Raw genomic sequence first — 17,949 nt, forward strand, 5'->3', positions numbered from 1 at the left:
AATATGAGTGTCACGGCAAAGGGTCTGAATACTTATGACCATGTGCTATTTCAGTTTTTCTTTTTTAATAAATTTGCAAAAATTTCTACATTTCTGTTTTTTTCTGTCAAGATGGGGTGCTGAGTGTACATTACTGAGAAATAAAATGAACTTTTTTGATTTTTGGAAAATGGCTGCAATGAAACAAAGAGTGAAAAATTTAAAGGGGTCTGAATACTTTCCGTACCCACTGTATATCAATTAGCACAGCCCACATGATTTAATTTTTGATCAAAGCAAAGTGCATTTTGAGATGAGTAGTTAACAAATAAGATATGCATGAGTCAAGCATAAGCCAGGCATTATATCTCAGCAAGTATTAATTGGGTGAGAAAGATGAGAACAGTCTAGATGTCTTGACTTAAAACTGGGCTAAGTTTGCTTAGACATCTAGTTTATTATAACTGTTGTAACAGCATTTCAGTTACTATATTTCATTGTGAAGCAGGTCCTAACTAGATGTTGACATGTAGTCAATTAGATGCTTAGAATAAGGGGGAAAAAGAGTTCTATGTAACCTAAACCCTTTCACTTTTCAAAAATATTTAGCCCAGTTTTAACCCAGATGTTTAGCCCTGACATAGGAGACTTTACTGTTTACCAAACCCTGAAAGTGAAGTCAAACCATGTTGTAGCACAGTAAGCTGCTGTGTGAGTCAGCTCAGAATCAGATGGATGTCATGTCATTGCTACTTGCAAAGCTTGCCTCCATGTTTGTTTTATATTGAGCATATCCTCCCCCAAGGCAACTACTCCTACGCACACTATGACCACTAGAGGGCGATGTTGTGCAGTGGAAGAACTTCTACTTTGGTTTTATCCACTCACTGTCTTCATCTCATGCACATCCACAGACAAGGACTTTGTCCAAGGTTGCTGCTATTGCTGCTGCCCAAATCACTCTCTCTCTCCTCAACCAATCAGAGGTGCATCTCAGGTCCAATAAACATTTAAAGGATTCATTGGTATCCGTGAAATACTGTACTCATCTACAGTGTAATCTTGATAAATTGATCAGCACCAGTGATGAGAACAGTTTTTTCTGCTTTCCGGTTGTTGCAGGACTGTTTGAGATGAGATGAAATGGATGAATGTCTGGTACATCAATGTGCTTGTTATCTCCCTGGTTGATTCTCTGTTGTCTCTGCGCCTCAGTCTTGGACTGTCATCTGTCTTGCTTAAGTTACTTTCTCTCTAAATCTGGGATCTTTAAATTTGGCCTTTTTTTAGGGTTCCGACACAAGTCTGAAAAGAGTGAAAACTAGTCTTATAAGGTTTGTGCTTGTCTAAAATAATAAGTGTCAGTTTGATTCATATTTTTTGTGGTCACGTTGCCCACTTACTGTTATAGTACTGTACATCAAGGAAAAACCTTCATTTAAGGCAGATTTTAAAATGAAAACTGTGTAGGAACCCTGTGCTCCACAAACTCTGCATGCTCTACGTTTGCCTTTTGTCCGCAGTGCCTGCTTCTGGTCTCTTTTGTTTGCTATTCCCTAACACACAAATATCAGATCTGAGCAAGTGTTTAGCCATAGCAGAAGAATAGCAATGTCTTTAAGTTGAGGCTTATGTTTGAAGTGCACACTAAGGACATCTTATATGGAAATTGTAAAAAGTCACCAATTTTTACAGCAGGATTTACAGGTCTCAGTTCTTTCTTGGATTGACTTAAGCAGGATGCACTAGGAGAGAATTTTATCATCGACTGATTTAGACCTTTTGAAAACCTCTCAGAGCCCTGTTGATGCCAGATATGTCTGCGCATCATCTCTGTTTTTCTGCCAAAATATCCACCTGCAGACAGTTTAGTCTTCCTCTTCAAGGCTTGAGGCTCTGTGCAGTATGTCATGTGTCTGTTGCCATGGTAACAGGAGAAGTACCGGCGCGAGCAGGAGAAGCTGAAGGAAGAGTGGGAGAAAGCGCAGAGGGAGGTGGCAGAGGAGGAGAAGAAGTACCACGAGGAGGTGTGTTTATGCTTGAGGGCACTTGTTGCACCTATGATGTGTTTTTTGTGTGTGTGTCTTTTGTTTTCAGTGTAGCTAACTTACAATACCTGAAATCAGAGTAATTTTGGATGTGGATAAGAGCAAAAGTTAAATGTACAATATGTGTGAACTGTGTATTTTTATATCTAAAAGAAAAGTGTATTTGCTGACTGATAATCTTAACCCATGATAGGAGTTAGGTGTTGTTGATAACTCACCCAACTCTCCCATCACAACAGGAGCGTAGGATACTGGAGGAAACTGTGACGCCTCTGACTCCCCGCTCCTCAGCCCTGCCCTCCCCCAGCCGAGGCGAGCTCTCCTCCACCTCGGAGCCCCAGGACACCATCGTCCGTTCGCTGGCTGACTGGGAACGCAAGCAGGAACTGCTGGAGAGGCAGTCGGTGAATGGCTGATTGACTGATTATAGATAGCTTGTTAGACGCATGCATTCATTTCGTATCAATTCAGGGGGAGTCTCTGGGTGACAATTGATTGGAATAACTTGAGTGGGCACAGTGTTTTTTAAGTGGTTGTTCTGCTAACTGTTCCCTGTTTGTGATGGGAAGGCACAGAGGGCCAGCACAGAGAGTGTGGAATGGAAACGGAGAGAAAACGACAGGACCAGTGACATCAGCACAGCTGATGACAGCATGAAAACAGGCAAAAGGTTTGTGAACTATAGTAATAATAGTGGTAAATGTTTCCATTTTAGCCGACATGAAGTGCAACAGTGGCTTAAAATGAGGCCTTATGTGCCTCTCAGCTCTGTTTTCTCGACAGGGTACCATCAAGGGAAAATACTGTCTATTTTAGTAGGATCAGTGAAGTAAAGTAAATAAAGTATGAAAAGCAAAATACAGAATGTGACATAATAGCAAAAACAATTGATCCCAACGTGGCTTGTTCCTGATCCTCAGCTTGGTGAGTCAGAGCAGCAGTCAGACAGAGACACCCGGTCAAAGTCTGCAGAATGGCCAAAAACCTCCCCTAATGCCGACCAAAACCTCGACTCCAGTGAAGAAACAAGAGCCCACAGCAGACAGCAACAAGCCCAGCCGGCCTGCAGGAGACAGGAGGTGTGTGAATGTGTGTGAGAAAAGCCTTCAGTTCAAGGTCTGCTACAATTCCTGGATTTGGTATTCTGAGAAAGGAAGTGTTTTTTAACAGGAGTTCAGTTTTACTTTTCTGTTTGTCTCTTGATATATTACAAGTAAGGAGAACACTGTAGCAATCATACAGAAGACCGTGTCCTGACAGTGTGAGGTATAAAAAACAATCAAGCACAGGTCACAGCACCAGTATGTACTTATTATCACACCAGAAAAAATATTCTAAGCATTGTTTTATTTCCATGTGTGACTTGTCTGTAAAATCCCTCTACGTTTCAAGGCACCATAACACTTCTCATTGTTAATTAAAATAGATAGCACTCACATTTCATCCTGGCTGTAAATACATATTTCAAAAGTCCGGAATAGTGACCAGCAGGGCTTTTGTTAAGCGTGGGTCTTAGTAACACCTTGAGTTAAACCATTTGACCAGCAGGTGGCATCTTGTACCTGCAATCCCCCCATAGTCATCCTCTACATAAAGAAACTATAGTCTAAGAAAAGTGTTATGGAAATACAGTAGAATTCTATACTATAGTAACACTGCATTTTAAACAATAAACAAACATTGCTTGAGTAGGTGGCACAGCTTGTTCTGGCTTCGATTGGTTCATTGGCAGCCAATAGAGTTGCTGTAGCTGGGAGTCATCATCATGTTGCATGTTGCTGTCCCATTTCCAGGAGTGGTCTAATTGATAATAACGTGGGCCACAGCTCATCAAACCCCCCCACAGCATGTCCACCACCTCCAGACACACTGCCTCCAGCACCCAACAGGTACTGCATCACAAACAGCCTTCATGGAGTGACGGGTTCATTTCTGCACTGTCATTTTCTGCTTTGCTGCCTACATTTCTCTACCCATCTCATAACACGTACCACTGCAGCAAGGACCCTTGAATGCAGTGGGAATTTCCACACACTACATGGAAAGAGGACTTTTTATTAATCTATGTCTTTATTTTACATTGAAATGTACATCCGTAAACGTTACTGCAAATGGGCCGGAGTTGTCTAGAAATTAAAAAATAGCACACTGAAGAACCGAGAGGACATGTAGAATATGAGTGATGGGACGACACATGACTGCATCAGCTGTGCAGAGAACAAGCACATAGGACCTGATGGACATCACTGAACACAAGAACTAAAACAGCAAAGACATAGACCAACAAGCTAACAGAAAAAATAGCAGAGAGCTGCAGAAGTAAATAAATGTAACTCATCTATTTTTGTACACTGCAGTCCACTTCAATGATAGTGGAAATGCAGAGGATGCTATCTGTGCTTTAGATCGGAGTTTCTGGGTTTAGGTTTGTTATTTCTCTTCCTGTCTTAAGTATTCCAGTACGACAATACACAGACAGAGGAACAGCTTATTAACGCTGTGTTTCTCTTTCAATATTCAAAAGAGCTTAACTGGTTTAGACAAGTAATCAGTACTTTAAATCATTTACAGTCCTTTCTAGTATCATAGGTTCTGTCTTTCTCTCTCCTTTAGGTCTGTCAGCGGGAAGAAGCTGTGCTCCAGCTGTGGGCAGCCGTTAGGAAAGGGGGCGGCCATGATCATAGAGACCCTCAGTCTCTACTTCCACATTCAATGCTTTAAGGTCGGTGACAGAAAGAAGAAAGCCCTTTTTATGTCAAAATTTAGTATCGTCCTGTTTTATTTAGTTTTTTATTGATTTGATTATCTATTAAAGAAGTATGTATAATTTGTATTTATTATTATTATTATTATTATTATTATTGACAAATTCCATGAAAAGACAAAACGAACAATGAACTGATCCTACTAACAAGTATTGTCAGTGTATTTAAAGCCTGGTATATCTTATTCGTCTGCACCATAGAGCTCCTTTGTTGTTGAAAAGCTTTTATAAACATATCAGTGAGCCACACCATTGCACTGGATGACATGTTCCCTTATTATTAATATGGATGACATGTTCCCTTATTATTAATATGGGCTTTATTGTGAGTCAACCCCACATACAACATCATGCTGCCGGAAATACTTGGTAGAGCTCCTTAGTTCTGTTGTAATAAAGTCAAAAAAGGTATATAATAACAGTAGCCTAATCCTTTAAGACTCTTCTGTAATAACAACTAATAATGAATAATTATTATTAATAACTATTTCTCTCTCTCCCTCGCTTTAGTGTGGGGTGTGTAAGGGACAGTTAGGTGACACGACCACGGGGACAGACGTCCGGATCAGAAATGGCCTCCTCAACTGCCACCAGTGCTACATCCGCTCCCGCTGTAAGTCCCTCCACCCCTCTCTCCCATGTCTTCCTTCCATCTCTCTCTTTTTGGTCTCAACCCCATTTCTTTCTGTCTTGTGTCTCTTTAGCACTGTTTCTATCCATCTATCCAAAACATGAATGAATTATGAATATGGTCAGGTTCCAAGCAAATAAACCACTATCATGAATATTAAAAAAAAAAACTTTTAAAATTATAAAACGGGTAAGGTGTTGTTGTACTTTATTGTTTGCTAATATTGGCCATATATCATATATTCACTGATGAATAAATGCAGTTTTCAATAAGGTGATGGTGTCGTAGCACCAGCAGTAAATAAGGTGCTCATAAACCAGGTAGAAAAAAAGACAAAGCTTTGTTTGATTTATTGTTTTTTCAAAGTTAACTTGACACTATTTTATGATAAACATTTAAGGTGTATTTCAAAGGTTCCGTACTTTATTGCAGCCCCGCTGTGTGGCTAATAAGACGGGTGTATTTTAATAGAAAAATCCTACCCAGTGCAGCTTTAATAAAGAAATGTCAGACACAGTGAGGCTTGACTAAATGGAGGGATGAAGCTGCATCAGGAGGAAGGTGCTGGGAGGAAGAGAAAAGGGTGATGTAGTAGCTGGGAGTGGATGACAGTTACTTTCCGTCCCTTTCACCTTACCTGCAGAAGAGCAAAAGTTCATGTTTTCTAAAACACACAGCTCACATTTACATAACCTCTCAGCAGCTGTTATCATTTAGTGATCAGAAAACCACAAAATCAAATCAGGGCCTCAATCGACAGAGTTGTAAGTCATTATGCTGAATTAGGAGGATTTATTACATTAGATCCGCATGTCCTTGACCTTAAAATCCCTTAAAAAAGAACAACAAAACAATTGTGGTTAATAAAAATTGTGAGCTTCTTTCTCTTTCTTTCTCTTTTCAAGCGGCTGGACAGCCAACCACGTTGTGATGCTCAACAGAAAAGCACAAGGTTCATGGAAGAAACCCCGTCCCTGTTTTAACCCAGTTATCTGCAAATCATGTCCTTCACAGTGTGTCGGGATCTTTGCATCCGCTGCAGTTCAATAACAAATGAAGATTCATCATGGGGGCCAAACAGGGATCTGGGGGACAGTCAAACAATATATATATATATATATATATATATATACATATATATATATATATATTCATGTGTATGTCATTTGATATGTGGGTGAAATCTGGATTTGATTGGTCCATGTACCACCACAGACTCTGTTTCATCATGCAGCAAGAGAGACTGTTCTGGGGTGGCGGCCATGTTGAAAAGAAAACACAATAACATTTACAGACGCTTCAGACTGGTTGGAAAAAATGTGAATATTTACCATTAAATTCCATATAATGGAAATGCAGTATATTACATAGTTAATGAATCTTTTTTTTATCATTTAAGAAAGGTTTTCTTAATTTGGAGTGATACAATGCAAAAACTGGAGAGAAAACTGAATATGTGGTCGGCAGCTCAGATTGGATTTTGTAATTTCTCTTAACAGGCTGGATCTGAAAAGCATTAATAATTTCATGCCCCTTTAATGAAGTACTAGATAAAAACAAAAGATAAACAGAAACATAATTTAGATATTGCTATAAAAGTCATTATAAACTATTTAGATCCACAGACACTATATATACAGTAAATCAGTTTTTTTTTTTATCATTTGGCCTGTACTATGTCTCTTCTTCTGTTCTCCTGAATAATATTAGCTTATAATATAAACACATATTATGGATGTAGTTTCATCATTAGGGCAATAACACGACATGTGAGCTGTTTGTGTGCGTTTGAGTCACAGCAGGTTGCTCCTCGGCCAGCCTGTCCGCTTGGAAAGTCAGGACTTCAATGTGCCTTAGGAAAGCAAGGTGATGCAGGAAAATAAACACCAGCTATATGGTGTTTAAGTTCTCTTTTTTTGTTTTGTTTTGGGGTGTAGGGAGGGAGTTTGGCCAAATTTGAACCCTTAAACTGCAGACAGACAGGCTGCAGCCCTCCCTCAAATCACACTTCACTTCAGTTGAAGTACTGTTTATTTTACATAAACAACACCCTTAATTTCATATTCCCCCATGTGATTCCTCAGTGATTTGCAGTGATAAAAAACAGAGGAATACATTTGTTTACTGTTTGGAAAAATACAGCATATATACTGCAGGGGAAATGGGGAAACCATTGATTTAATTTTGAATGTTTTATTCAAGAGCGATATAGACTTCTGTATGCTATTAATTGAGGTTTTGATAATTGCTCAGTGGTAGGATTCATTTATAAAATAAAATAAATATAAAAACACAAAAATCACCAGTACATGTTACAGCTAGTTAAACAGCAGAGATAATATGAACACACATACCAGCAGCAGTTGCATCTGTGCAATATTTGGTTGGATGAAAACTAAAGATCTGTGCCGCCAGCTGGACATTTTTAGTCACTTGCTTCTTTCTTTCTTTTTTGCACTTGTATGAGAAGAGCTCGGTAATGTATTGTGGATATAAAAAATGCACGTTTAAGCCTAAAACCAAATGATTTGCTGTATGAAAGCAAACTAGCAGCCTCCTCCTCCTGAACTGCGTCCTATAGCCAAGCTTCTCTTCCAGGTTCATCTCACTGATCTACAGTATTTTTAAGCTTCTGTTCTGATTGTGTATTTCATTTTTTATCCCAACGTAGTTAATGAATAAATCTCGGCTGAGTCTCTAATAGTGGGATCTTTGAGAGGGAGCTCTATATTCAGACAGTCTTCTTAACAGGATAGTTGGGGAATGAAACTTTTTCGTCTGTTCTGTATTTATTGTAATATTCACATGAACACTATCCGAAATATAGATTAATTTGATGTTTAAATGCAATGGCATTTATATCATACTGTATGTTTATAAATAAAATGTTATAAACTAAAACTGGGCTTTTGTCTCTTATTTTTGCAATAATCCCAAATAAGATATGGTACAAGTGAAAAGATTTTAACTAAAGGAAGAAATGTGGTAAATAAATACCGTAAACATTTGATACTGCAGGTGAAATCTTAAATGTGTAAAAGAGCATACTGAAAGTCGAGTCCTTTTGGAAACCTGTGTTTCGTTGAAATCTGTTTCCACCTCAAATAGTGTAGCGCTGCACTGGTGGCTTTTCTATTTATTTTATTTTTGAACCTTTATTAACCTGGTAAGCCTCTTTGAGAGAGACCTGACAAAAACAGCAGAATATAAACAGCTGCAAGAAACAACAAATCACACTACAGATTGTTTTAAAAATACGATAAACAGACAATAATTCTAAAATAAGGCTAAAGAACAGACACAATTAAGAATAAAGTCCATTATCACAGAGTTGAAAGGAGTCTTCAATTCTGCCAATAAGTGAGATTCATTGTTTAATTTGGGTTAAAGTCAGATTATAGACTTTGTAGAAATTACTGTTTGGGGTTAAGCTAGTGTTAGGTTCATATTAAGGCACCTGAACAGGTGTTACACCAAATTCTATGACCTGATGATTCAATGACCTGTCCAAAAAGATGAATCCATAATATTTTCACTGGGTGACAAGTTCTGGTAACGGTTTATTTAAAACTGTGAGCCTATATGTCTTCAGATAGGGTCATAAAATCTGATGGCTGTTATCACCAAACATTGTGACACCAGAAAAGGACAAAATACAGTGGCCTGTATTAGTATGGATCTGTGTGTAGAGCAGTAAGACCTTACCTGTCAATGTTTGGTCATTATTTAGTACAACAACCAGTCTTTTTTTTCCCCTTGTAGTTGATCCTGACATAATGCTTTTTGTTTCAATCTTGGAAAAAAATGTTTTCAATCTCTTCTCCTGTATAGTATTCTTTGCACCACTGAAGCTTTTTCAAAGTCTGTAGAATATCAGAAGACCCACACTTGATTCTGGACATTTGCATTGAAATTGGGTTAGATTATGTTACTATAACGGCAAATATTTTTCCTTTCTTTTAAAGAAAAATTAATCTGGAGACTCAATGAATTGCACCTCTTCAGTGCTGTCCTTGGTGCTGAAATCTCTGACCTTTGGTAAAAACATTTTGCATTTATGACTGAGCAATCATAGGACACCTGTTTTAGGATAATATAAAAAATAATGAAGATAGAAATGAGTAATGATAAATAAAAAACATAACTAATAACTGTGCTGCATTTCATTATTTCTCTAAAGAAAACATGACAAAGCAACTTGGACTATTATTTTTTTTTATCATCAACAACCATTTCAATGGTACACCTGGAAAACTATGTGCACATGTAGAAATATTTCCTTCTTAAATATAAGCATTCATTACCTACATATAAATAACTTTCAGATCCTGGACATTCCATGTTACATAATGCTCACAAAATGGAAGGGAAATCATTGTAAAATCAGACAAAGACAACATGCAAATTATATAGAAATAAATACAATGTTTGCATCCATTCCCTTTTTTTACCCAAAATAAATTCTTCGAGGGAATTTTGTAAAACATCAAAAAGACTTGTATGATCGATCTACGAGGGAATATGGCCTATGGTTCAACTATAGGAGACAATAATACGTATTAACACTATACAATTTGAGCCACAAAAACACTGCCGTAGAAAGACACACAAAACATACAGATTTCCTGTCAGAGGTGAACATTGCAGTAGTTTGTGCCTTTTTTCTCTCGAGGAAATAATTGTGTTTATATCGATAATTTAAAGAAACTAAACTCTCAGCAGCCCTGGAAACAAAAACACAGCTGCAAGAGGCTACTTCCGAACAGCAGATTGTGTGTATAGAGAACAGAGAAGCAAAATGCGTCAGCGTCTCGTTGGGTAATTGTTGTGTCAGACCGTGGATTTGTGAGGGAGCATCCTCGGTCAAGGATATTAAACGTCTCTCTACCAAACAAAGCAGCTGTTGAACTCTGACATATAATGTGACTTAACAAGACTCCTTTGCTCACTGATGGCACGTCGCGTTTCCAGTGCGCAGACGTCTGTGTATGCTCATAAATTTGGCCCATCTCATGAAAATGTTCATCTCAACAAGCCACGTCGTCCAGTATTCAGTCTTAAATGTGTCATTTTTTCTTAAAACAAGAGGCGGTATGGTTTCTTGTTCTGCGCGGTATTTTCAGTGTCATTTTGTTATTAGTACAGTAAAACGCCTTTGAAACATGTCACCCAACTTGCACTTGTTTTAAGAAAAAAAAAGTTATTATAAGACAATGTAATTTGTCAAGATGGATATTTTTACAGCAAAAGGGTCCACTGACCACAAGAACGGCGCAAGGCATAAAAATAAAATAACAGAGTTGTTATCTTCTTTTTAACTGCTTTTTATTGTCCGTGAGTCTGTCTCAGGCAATTGCTTGTCAGTCTCCGGAGGATGAGGAAACTCTGCTCTGTGTTTCTTCCCCCGCTGTGAAGCTTCATTAGAACATGCTGGTCTTTACTAATGTAGCTTTGGCTCCGTTCTGTCTTTGCAAAGACGACAGTACGCTGGCGAATGGCCCGCCCAATGAGTCCGGGATAGAGGTGATGGTTCCCGGGGCGGTGGCCCATCCTTGGCTGGGTGCTGTCACCCCCATGCCGGTGGACACGGATGTCTTCACTTGGTCTACCTGTCCGTTCCCGGTGGTGTTGACCTGGCCTCCGGTCGGACTGGGTCCGCCGCAATTGGAGGTGGGCACGGGGTTCGGGCCCGGTCCTCCTGTGCTGTCGGGGTCGGTAGATTTGGTGTCTTTGCTGTCTTCATCTCTGGAGTCTGACTTCTTTCCAGAACTGGACTTGGCAGCCGCTGCGGCCGCTGCAGCTGCCCGCTCCTGCTTGCGGAACTTGGCGCGCCGGTTTTGGAACCACACCTGGAAAATGGGTGTAAGTACAAATGTTAAACCATCACCAATGTTTGGTTTGTGCCAAAAGAAAAAAACTGCTTATCTAACACTATTGATATTCGATCTCAATATGCAATTAGCTGTCTTGACCAAGAAGGCTCTTTAGCATGGTTGAGGTTGCTAATAAATGCGTTTTGAGGTTTAAATGTCTAAAATTGCCTCTAAAGACAAACACTATCTCTTTGTTTTGCGCATTAATGCATAAGAGTGTTAGATGGTGTCAGCTGGTGTAGGCCAGTAGTTCATGATATTAAAGCAGTAAAGCTAAAATTTCACTAAAATGTGTTTTAAAATGAGTGATTAGACGCAACGTGATTAAAATATTTCATAAATCCACCCGTGCGTAATTATGGGTAATCGTGCGTAATGGGAGCAGGTCTGTTGTAGAGCCGGTGGCTGTGTACCTGCACTCTGGCTTCAGTCAGATCGATTTTGAGTGCCAGCTCCTCTCTGGTGTAGATGTCCGGGTAGTGCGTTTCTGCAAAAACCCGCTCCAGCTCTTTCAGCTGGGCGCTGGTGAAGGTTGTCCGGATGCGCCTCTGTTTTCTCTTCTCGTTCAGTCCGCCGTGATCCGTGAAGAGTTTGTAGGGAACTGTAAACGAAATAAAATGTCACCGTGAGACGTGCAGTGATCTTATCTGTGCAGTAGGAGATATGAGTGTGTGTAATTGAGATGTTGTCAAATGGAAGTAAATTCAAATTCGATATTTTGTACAAAATCGGGTTAAGGATGCAGGGCTAAAGCTTTCAATTGTATTATACATTTGATTACCTGTGAATTACTTCAGAATTGATAACGTTGCTGACCTGTGATGCGGTTAATTGTAATGTTAAACTAATTGTTGCTCCTCAGATTGAGATTCAAGTTTGAAAACTTGTCATAATGTTCCCATCCGCCCTGCTTGTTGCTACTGTAACTCCAATTCAGTGTCAATAATGAGCTTTAGTCTTTGGTTATCTAATTATTTTCGAAGCTTTATGTCTCATCGCAAAGTAAATAAATTATGCCTATCATTTTGGCAGCTTAAGATAATTCTGTTGGCGGTTTTGGGTGTGACTGGGATAGTATAACCCCTTAACCGAATTACCGCTTGCCTGCAATCGCTTCTAACGTGATAAATTCTTTCATTTGTGTAAGCAAATTTCGTTTGGTAAATACTAAACACATTTCCATTTTCAAATGCAATCAAGACGTCCTATAATACACCGGGTTGAGGCTCCGGAGCCGCTGCTTACCTGCGGCGTAGGGGCTGCTCTGGTGGTCCCGCAGGGTCCCCAGGCTGCAGGACCCCGGCGTGAGGGAAGGACAGCCGGAGGTGGCCCCGAAAGTGGTCCTGATGGGATTGTACTGAAACCCACTGGCTTGACTGCACGAACTGAAGTCCGCATAGGCCGATGCCAAGCTCGACGTGTCCATCCCGGCCATACATGACTCGTAGGCAGAGGAATTTAGGTAAGAATACTCCATTTTATACATTTGAGAAGGCTCGGTGGAGTTAGAAAGCTGCACTTCCCGGGAAAAAAGTCAAACCAAAACGACCCAAAAGTGGGTTAGAAAGTAAAAAAAAAAATAATAAAAGCAAAAATGAGAAGGACGCGCGGTCTGAGTTGGGGGGGAAAGATGGCTTGTTTAGTTTGAACTGGTTGGAAAGAGGCTGGACGGTGGGTAGATGTTCACTGCTCAGCGCCTGCTCCAAAACTGGCCTCCTTTATAGGAACCTAGCCCTGTTTTATGAAAAGCCCCCTAAGAGCCGCCTAGCCTGAGGTCTCTAGAGCATATAGTCCTCATAATAAACTTGGCTCTTTCCGCTTGGACAATAGCAAAGCGTTTGGTCTTATTGCTAGCGCTTTTTTACATGACAATAACTCATCAGTCTATTGGGCTGGCACTGGGGGCCCGGGCTGTCCAACCTCCCTATCATTGATCCCCTGCATCTCTAATTAGAATTTAATACCACGCCATTACGCACCCCTCCACCACCACCGCCGCCCCCCTCCACCCCTCTACCCATCCACCCCATTCCTCTCCAACCACCATCTTGCCCTTTAATTCAATCACACCACTTGGAAATAATGAAAGTTGGGTGACGATTCTCCCTGATCCAATTTTCTCCAAGCTTTTAAGCCTTTTAAGCGGCCGTATACCTTGGGCAGGATTTCACATAGTATTCCCCTTCTGCCTCTTCTTTTTGCCGGTCTGCTCCGACTGTTTTCACTCTGGTTTTGACTCTGGTCTTCTGCAATGAAGCAGGCAAAACATGAACATTTCTATCAGGTATAACGGTCAATTTAGTCGTCCCCTTTTGAAAGTGAGGTCTCTTTTTTTCAAGTGCAACTGGTTTTAATAATGTTTTTTGCAACGTGTATAGCCCATATTATTCTGCTTTGTTTCAGGACACTATTACATGAAAACTACTGAAACAAGCAAAGTATCTTACCACCGGCTGGTTTTCCTTTTTATTTTTAAAGAAAAATACAATTTGTACACTGAATATGGCTACACTCCGTTTGAGAGGTTTGTTCAGGTGAAAACAGTGTAAGCACAGCAATCACATCCATAACACCAGTGCTATAGGCTACCGAATACCTCCTTGGTTTGATTTCTTGTTGTTTTTCTTTGTGTTTTATTTTACGTTACACTTCACGGGTTATAAAATGTTTTATTGTTTTTAATTGGTAATTTAGACTTTTAAATCACGTCTTGGCCATTTCTGGCTCATGACTGTGCAGCAGCTAACATTGAAGTAAATAAATGAAAGTTAGAAATTGTCTCTAAGGATTAAAAACCCAACAAATTGCAATTTACGCACAGTAGCCTAATAAACGAATTTGCAGCTTCGGTTTAATAATTCCCTTTTTGCCCAATAAACAACTTTTTGTTACAGTTCTGTCGGTTGACTTGCTGCAGTGTAATCTCTGCTAAACTTCCGGGTGTGTTTTTATGATTCAAATGAGTTTGTAATTGTCTTTATTACATTCATTATTTCGTTTATTTGGCAAATAACATCTTTCTAATGAAAGTAACGAACTGGCGAAGCAGTCATCGGACCTCTTAGGCTCACAATATTGGCTGAGTGGTTAATTTGGTTTGTGTAATAAGGTGAACCGTTTTCCATGGCGCTTACAAACTCGGTGTGTTCATTGGACCGAGTTCAAGTCCTCGTTTGAAGCTGTGGATTTTTTTCTCTTCCAAATTATCGAAACACAAACAAGCGCAACAGGAATTCTGCTGCATCAATTAAATTTAGCAGATGAGTGTTTGAATTTATCCAGCAATGGTCGTGTTTCAGTGATTGATCTGTGAGACCCTACGCTGAAAAATCACTATAATATCCCTTTAATAATCCTATAGGGAGTGAGTGTGTCTCTGATGCTCAATTGTGAGTTTATATCAGTATTTTCATCATGCGTGTCTGTAGAATCATTTTAGACACTGGATATTATAAGCTTTTGTTGCACAACCTATTAAATTTTATTATAAGATTATTATAGATCTTGGCTTTGTTTTTTTTCTTATGATTTGATTTTATCCCTCACAATATTGATCTTATTTTTCATCACAATTAACGAAGGCTGGAAAAATATGAAATAAACCTTTACTTGTTGAAATCGGGACTACAGGGAGACATTAAAGATAAAAATAGGAGGTCTTCTAAAACACATACAGATCAGCGTCTGAGGTCTAAAATTGAATTTGAGGTGAGGTAATTCCAATGCAAACCATCTTTTTACGTCAGTTTAAGATCTTCTTTTTCAAATACATTTTTAAATACAGTTAGAAACTGTGTCTTTCCACATTGGCACCGCATTCATTTTTTTTAAGCTGTCGTTTGATGAAATATTAACTGGTTTTTTTTTGTTGTTGTTTTTTTGAAAAAGAGAGAATGAGATTTTAAGCTTGCATAATGGCACCAAACGCCTTGATACATTGAACATCTTGTCAGGTGGTGTAGCTTGGATTTGCCATCAATTAATTTTCTCCACAATTGCTGACGTGTTGCAGTGTGTTTCTTGCTTTTCTTCCGTGTGTACATTGTCTTTTCAACGAGAACAACAAAAAAGTTCATTCTTTCTTGACACAACCCGGTCTCTATTATGTAAATGTTTTCTTTTTTTATTTCCCCTTTTATACACACGAGCTGGGACCCAAAAGTTGTTCCAAATGGTTAATTTGATTATTGAAACCAAAGAGCCAAATGGTTCACCGTCCTCCCTCCACGCGTCTGGCAGCGAGAAAAGAAACCATCTCTGGGAATTAATCTAATAACGCTCAAAGAAACGAGAAGTCTTTTCTGATATTTCGCCGAGGCAAATACAATTATAGCTTTTAGCCATCGGTTTCTTTCACTGAAGCCGCTCTTTATTCTTGCGGTCTATAGTCCCTCCGCCATAGTCCACCAGCTATTGAAACGCCTCTCTTTTATAGTTTCAACATCTTTTAATTCTTTCAGCTGGTTCAAGTGGGATGAGAAGCCGCAGTTTGATATTTTGACGTGAGCGTGTTAAACCCGAAAGGCGGGAGTCTGAGTTAATATATATATATATATATATATATATATATATATATATATATATATATATATATATATATATATATATATATATATATATATATATATATATATATAAGCTTTTGCAAGATGCAAAATGTGCAAACAGTTTATGTCCTGCACGGTGAGGGGTGGGGTGGGGTGGGGAGGCTTGTGGCTGCAGGTTGCGTGTCGTTTCCAAACAGTGCAAACCGTGATTTAAAGTAACATAATAATCATTTCATTCAAGTAAAGCGGCAGTTAATTCGTAATTATGTGCCTAATAAAGGGCTTCAACCATATGCCTTCACTTAAATAAATCAGGAAAATGCGATGTGTGCGAAACCCTAAATTCCCCTGGCAAGTGCCGGACAATAGCCGGGATATGGGAGGAACTCCTCTCCATTTAGTGCGCACTATCGTTGCTCAGCAATATAGGAATGTGGGTCGACAGGAGGGACAAAAAGAGGAACAAAATGCCATTGTCTCTGGATGGATTGGATGGATCCACTCCCCCGAAAAGGCAAAGAAACAGAGGAGGATAAAGAGAGAGAGCGCGATGGGAGGGTCCCGCTGTCACATTTCACCTACAACGTCTCACTCATCCGCCCGAGGAAATCCTACGCTTATCAAAACGGTTATTAATAAGGCCGTGAGTTGCAGAGGAGGGGCTCGAGAGCAGATAAAAAATTCATTTTGGGGATGCTCTCCTGGCAATTTAGTCTGATGTCTCAATTTGACAGGATGGATAAAAGCGAGGGTCGCGCTTTCATCTGCAAAATGCGTGAAAACTATTAAGATAGAACTATCAGGGGTAAAAGTGGCTGTTCTACTTCCACAATTAAAGTTCAATTATTATCCAAAATAATTTTATAAATAAATATTCTGTAAAACATAATAATCCGTTTTTATATTTAGTTATTTCTCTAAGTTGTCTTGATTAAGGTCTGAACCTACACACGTGTTAATACAAGAGAGGGGAGAACAAAAATCAGACATCTGAGTTAAAGGTGTTCCAGGCCGATGCGTAAAAAGCGCATCGCGTTTCCAAGCGCACAGATGGAAAGTGACATCTGGAGAAGAGGCGAAATTCAATTAGAAGCTGGTTTCTTCTCTCGGTGTCTTCGGGAAAAAGCGTGCAGCACAAAAGCTTTTAGTGTTTCAGTGTGCTGCATGCAGGCTCATGTTTTTGTTATTACAGGTCTTTTGATATATTTTCACCTGATGGTCTTCTGTCTGGCACACATCTGAGGGCGTTGTGCGCCTCGGGATGTAGAGGAGGATAAACCTAGCTGATCACATTGTGCCCATATTATTATTCAGGACATACACTTTATGCATCTTTACAGATTATTTTAAATTCTAAAATAACAACATGGGGTCAAACATCACACAAATATGAAAACAAAGCAGAGGGGAAAGCAGATTTATAGCCCATAACAACATTTTATTTAGCCTATATAGGAAACAAAATGATTAACTTACAGTTCATTCACGAGGAAAAATATAAAATATTTTATTCTCATGTACTACATGCTCTTCTCTGTGTGATATTTCCCTGTTATCTCGTATTATTGTTTTCCTGATGCTGCAACCAGCTCCTGCAGAGCACGGCTCGTCTCCCCTGGCCTCTCCGGCCCCTCTGAGCCTGTATCTTTGCTTCCCAAGTGACCAGACAGTGGATTAACATAAAAATCTTATTCCGGGGGATAAGATTAGGAAACATATTACCCTCAAACGCGGCCTTGGCACGGGCGAGAGCCAGGCAAGGAATCAATTACTAAATTACTCCAACCTCTAAGTCGACATTAACGCAGAGAAATGCCATCGACCGGCTCTGAAATAAGATTTCGCAAAGATGTGATCATTAAATCTCTTGCCAGTGTTCAAGAATTTGATTCATAAAATCGTCTGAAATGAGATGGAATTAAATTCTTATCGGAGCTCTTGTCATCGTTTCATCCCGCGCTGCTTAACGTTGGTCAATGGCCTTCATGAGATTTCCCCTGTAAATAAACTTAGTAATTGAATCCGCCTCTCCGCGACACATTGTTTGGTTGTTATTAATTTATTGCAGCCATGCAGGCGAACGGATGGAGCATACGTCTGGCCTGGA

General features: G+C 39.5%; 2 protein-coding genes across 3 annotated transcripts; one reads left to right on the forward strand and one right to left on the reverse strand.

The window, feature by feature from the left end:
- The first annotated feature begins 695 nt into the window (after positions 1-695).
- Positions 696-8,323, forward strand: LOC123958020 (LIM and calponin homology domains-containing protein 1-like). 2 transcript variants are annotated; one of them, XM_046031180.1, is made up of 8 exons: positions 696-2,006; positions 2,267-2,431; positions 2,603-2,697; positions 2,948-3,106; positions 3,821-3,916; positions 4,641-4,749; positions 5,302-5,404; positions 6,328-8,323. In XM_046031180.1, the coding sequence occupies exons 3-8, from the start codon at positions 2,681-2,683 to the stop codon at positions 6,351-6,353; spliced, it is 510 nt and encodes a 169-aa protein (XP_045887136.1). In that variant the 5' UTR covers positions 696-2,006; positions 2,267-2,431; positions 2,603-2,680; the 3' UTR covers positions 6,354-8,323. The 2 variants fall into 2 exon arrangements, with proteins under 2 accessions (XP_045887136.1, XP_045887135.1); XM_046031179.1 differs by having other exon boundaries at positions 697-2,006; positions 2,597-2,697.
- Positions 8,324-10,842: 2,519 nt separating this feature from the next.
- On the reverse strand, positions 10,843-12,781 carry phox2bb (paired like homeobox 2Bb). The gene is made up of 3 exons (XM_046031291.1): positions 12,541-12,781; positions 11,709-11,896; positions 10,843-11,271 (listed from the first exon to the last, which is right to left on the reverse strand). The coding sequence occupies exons 1-3, from the start codon at positions 12,779-12,781 to the stop codon at positions 10,843-10,845; spliced, it is 858 nt and encodes a 285-aa protein (XP_045887247.1).
- Between the last annotated feature and the right edge of the window lie 5,168 nt (positions 12,782-17,949).

Source organism: Micropterus dolomieu, linkage group LG19 (genome assembly GCF_021292245.1).
Source record: "Micropterus dolomieu isolate WLL.071019.BEF.003 ecotype Adirondacks linkage group LG19, ASM2129224v1, whole genome shotgun sequence".
In the NCBI taxonomy this organism is placed as follows: Eukaryota; Metazoa; Chordata; class Actinopteri; order Centrarchiformes; family Centrarchidae; genus Micropterus; species Micropterus dolomieu.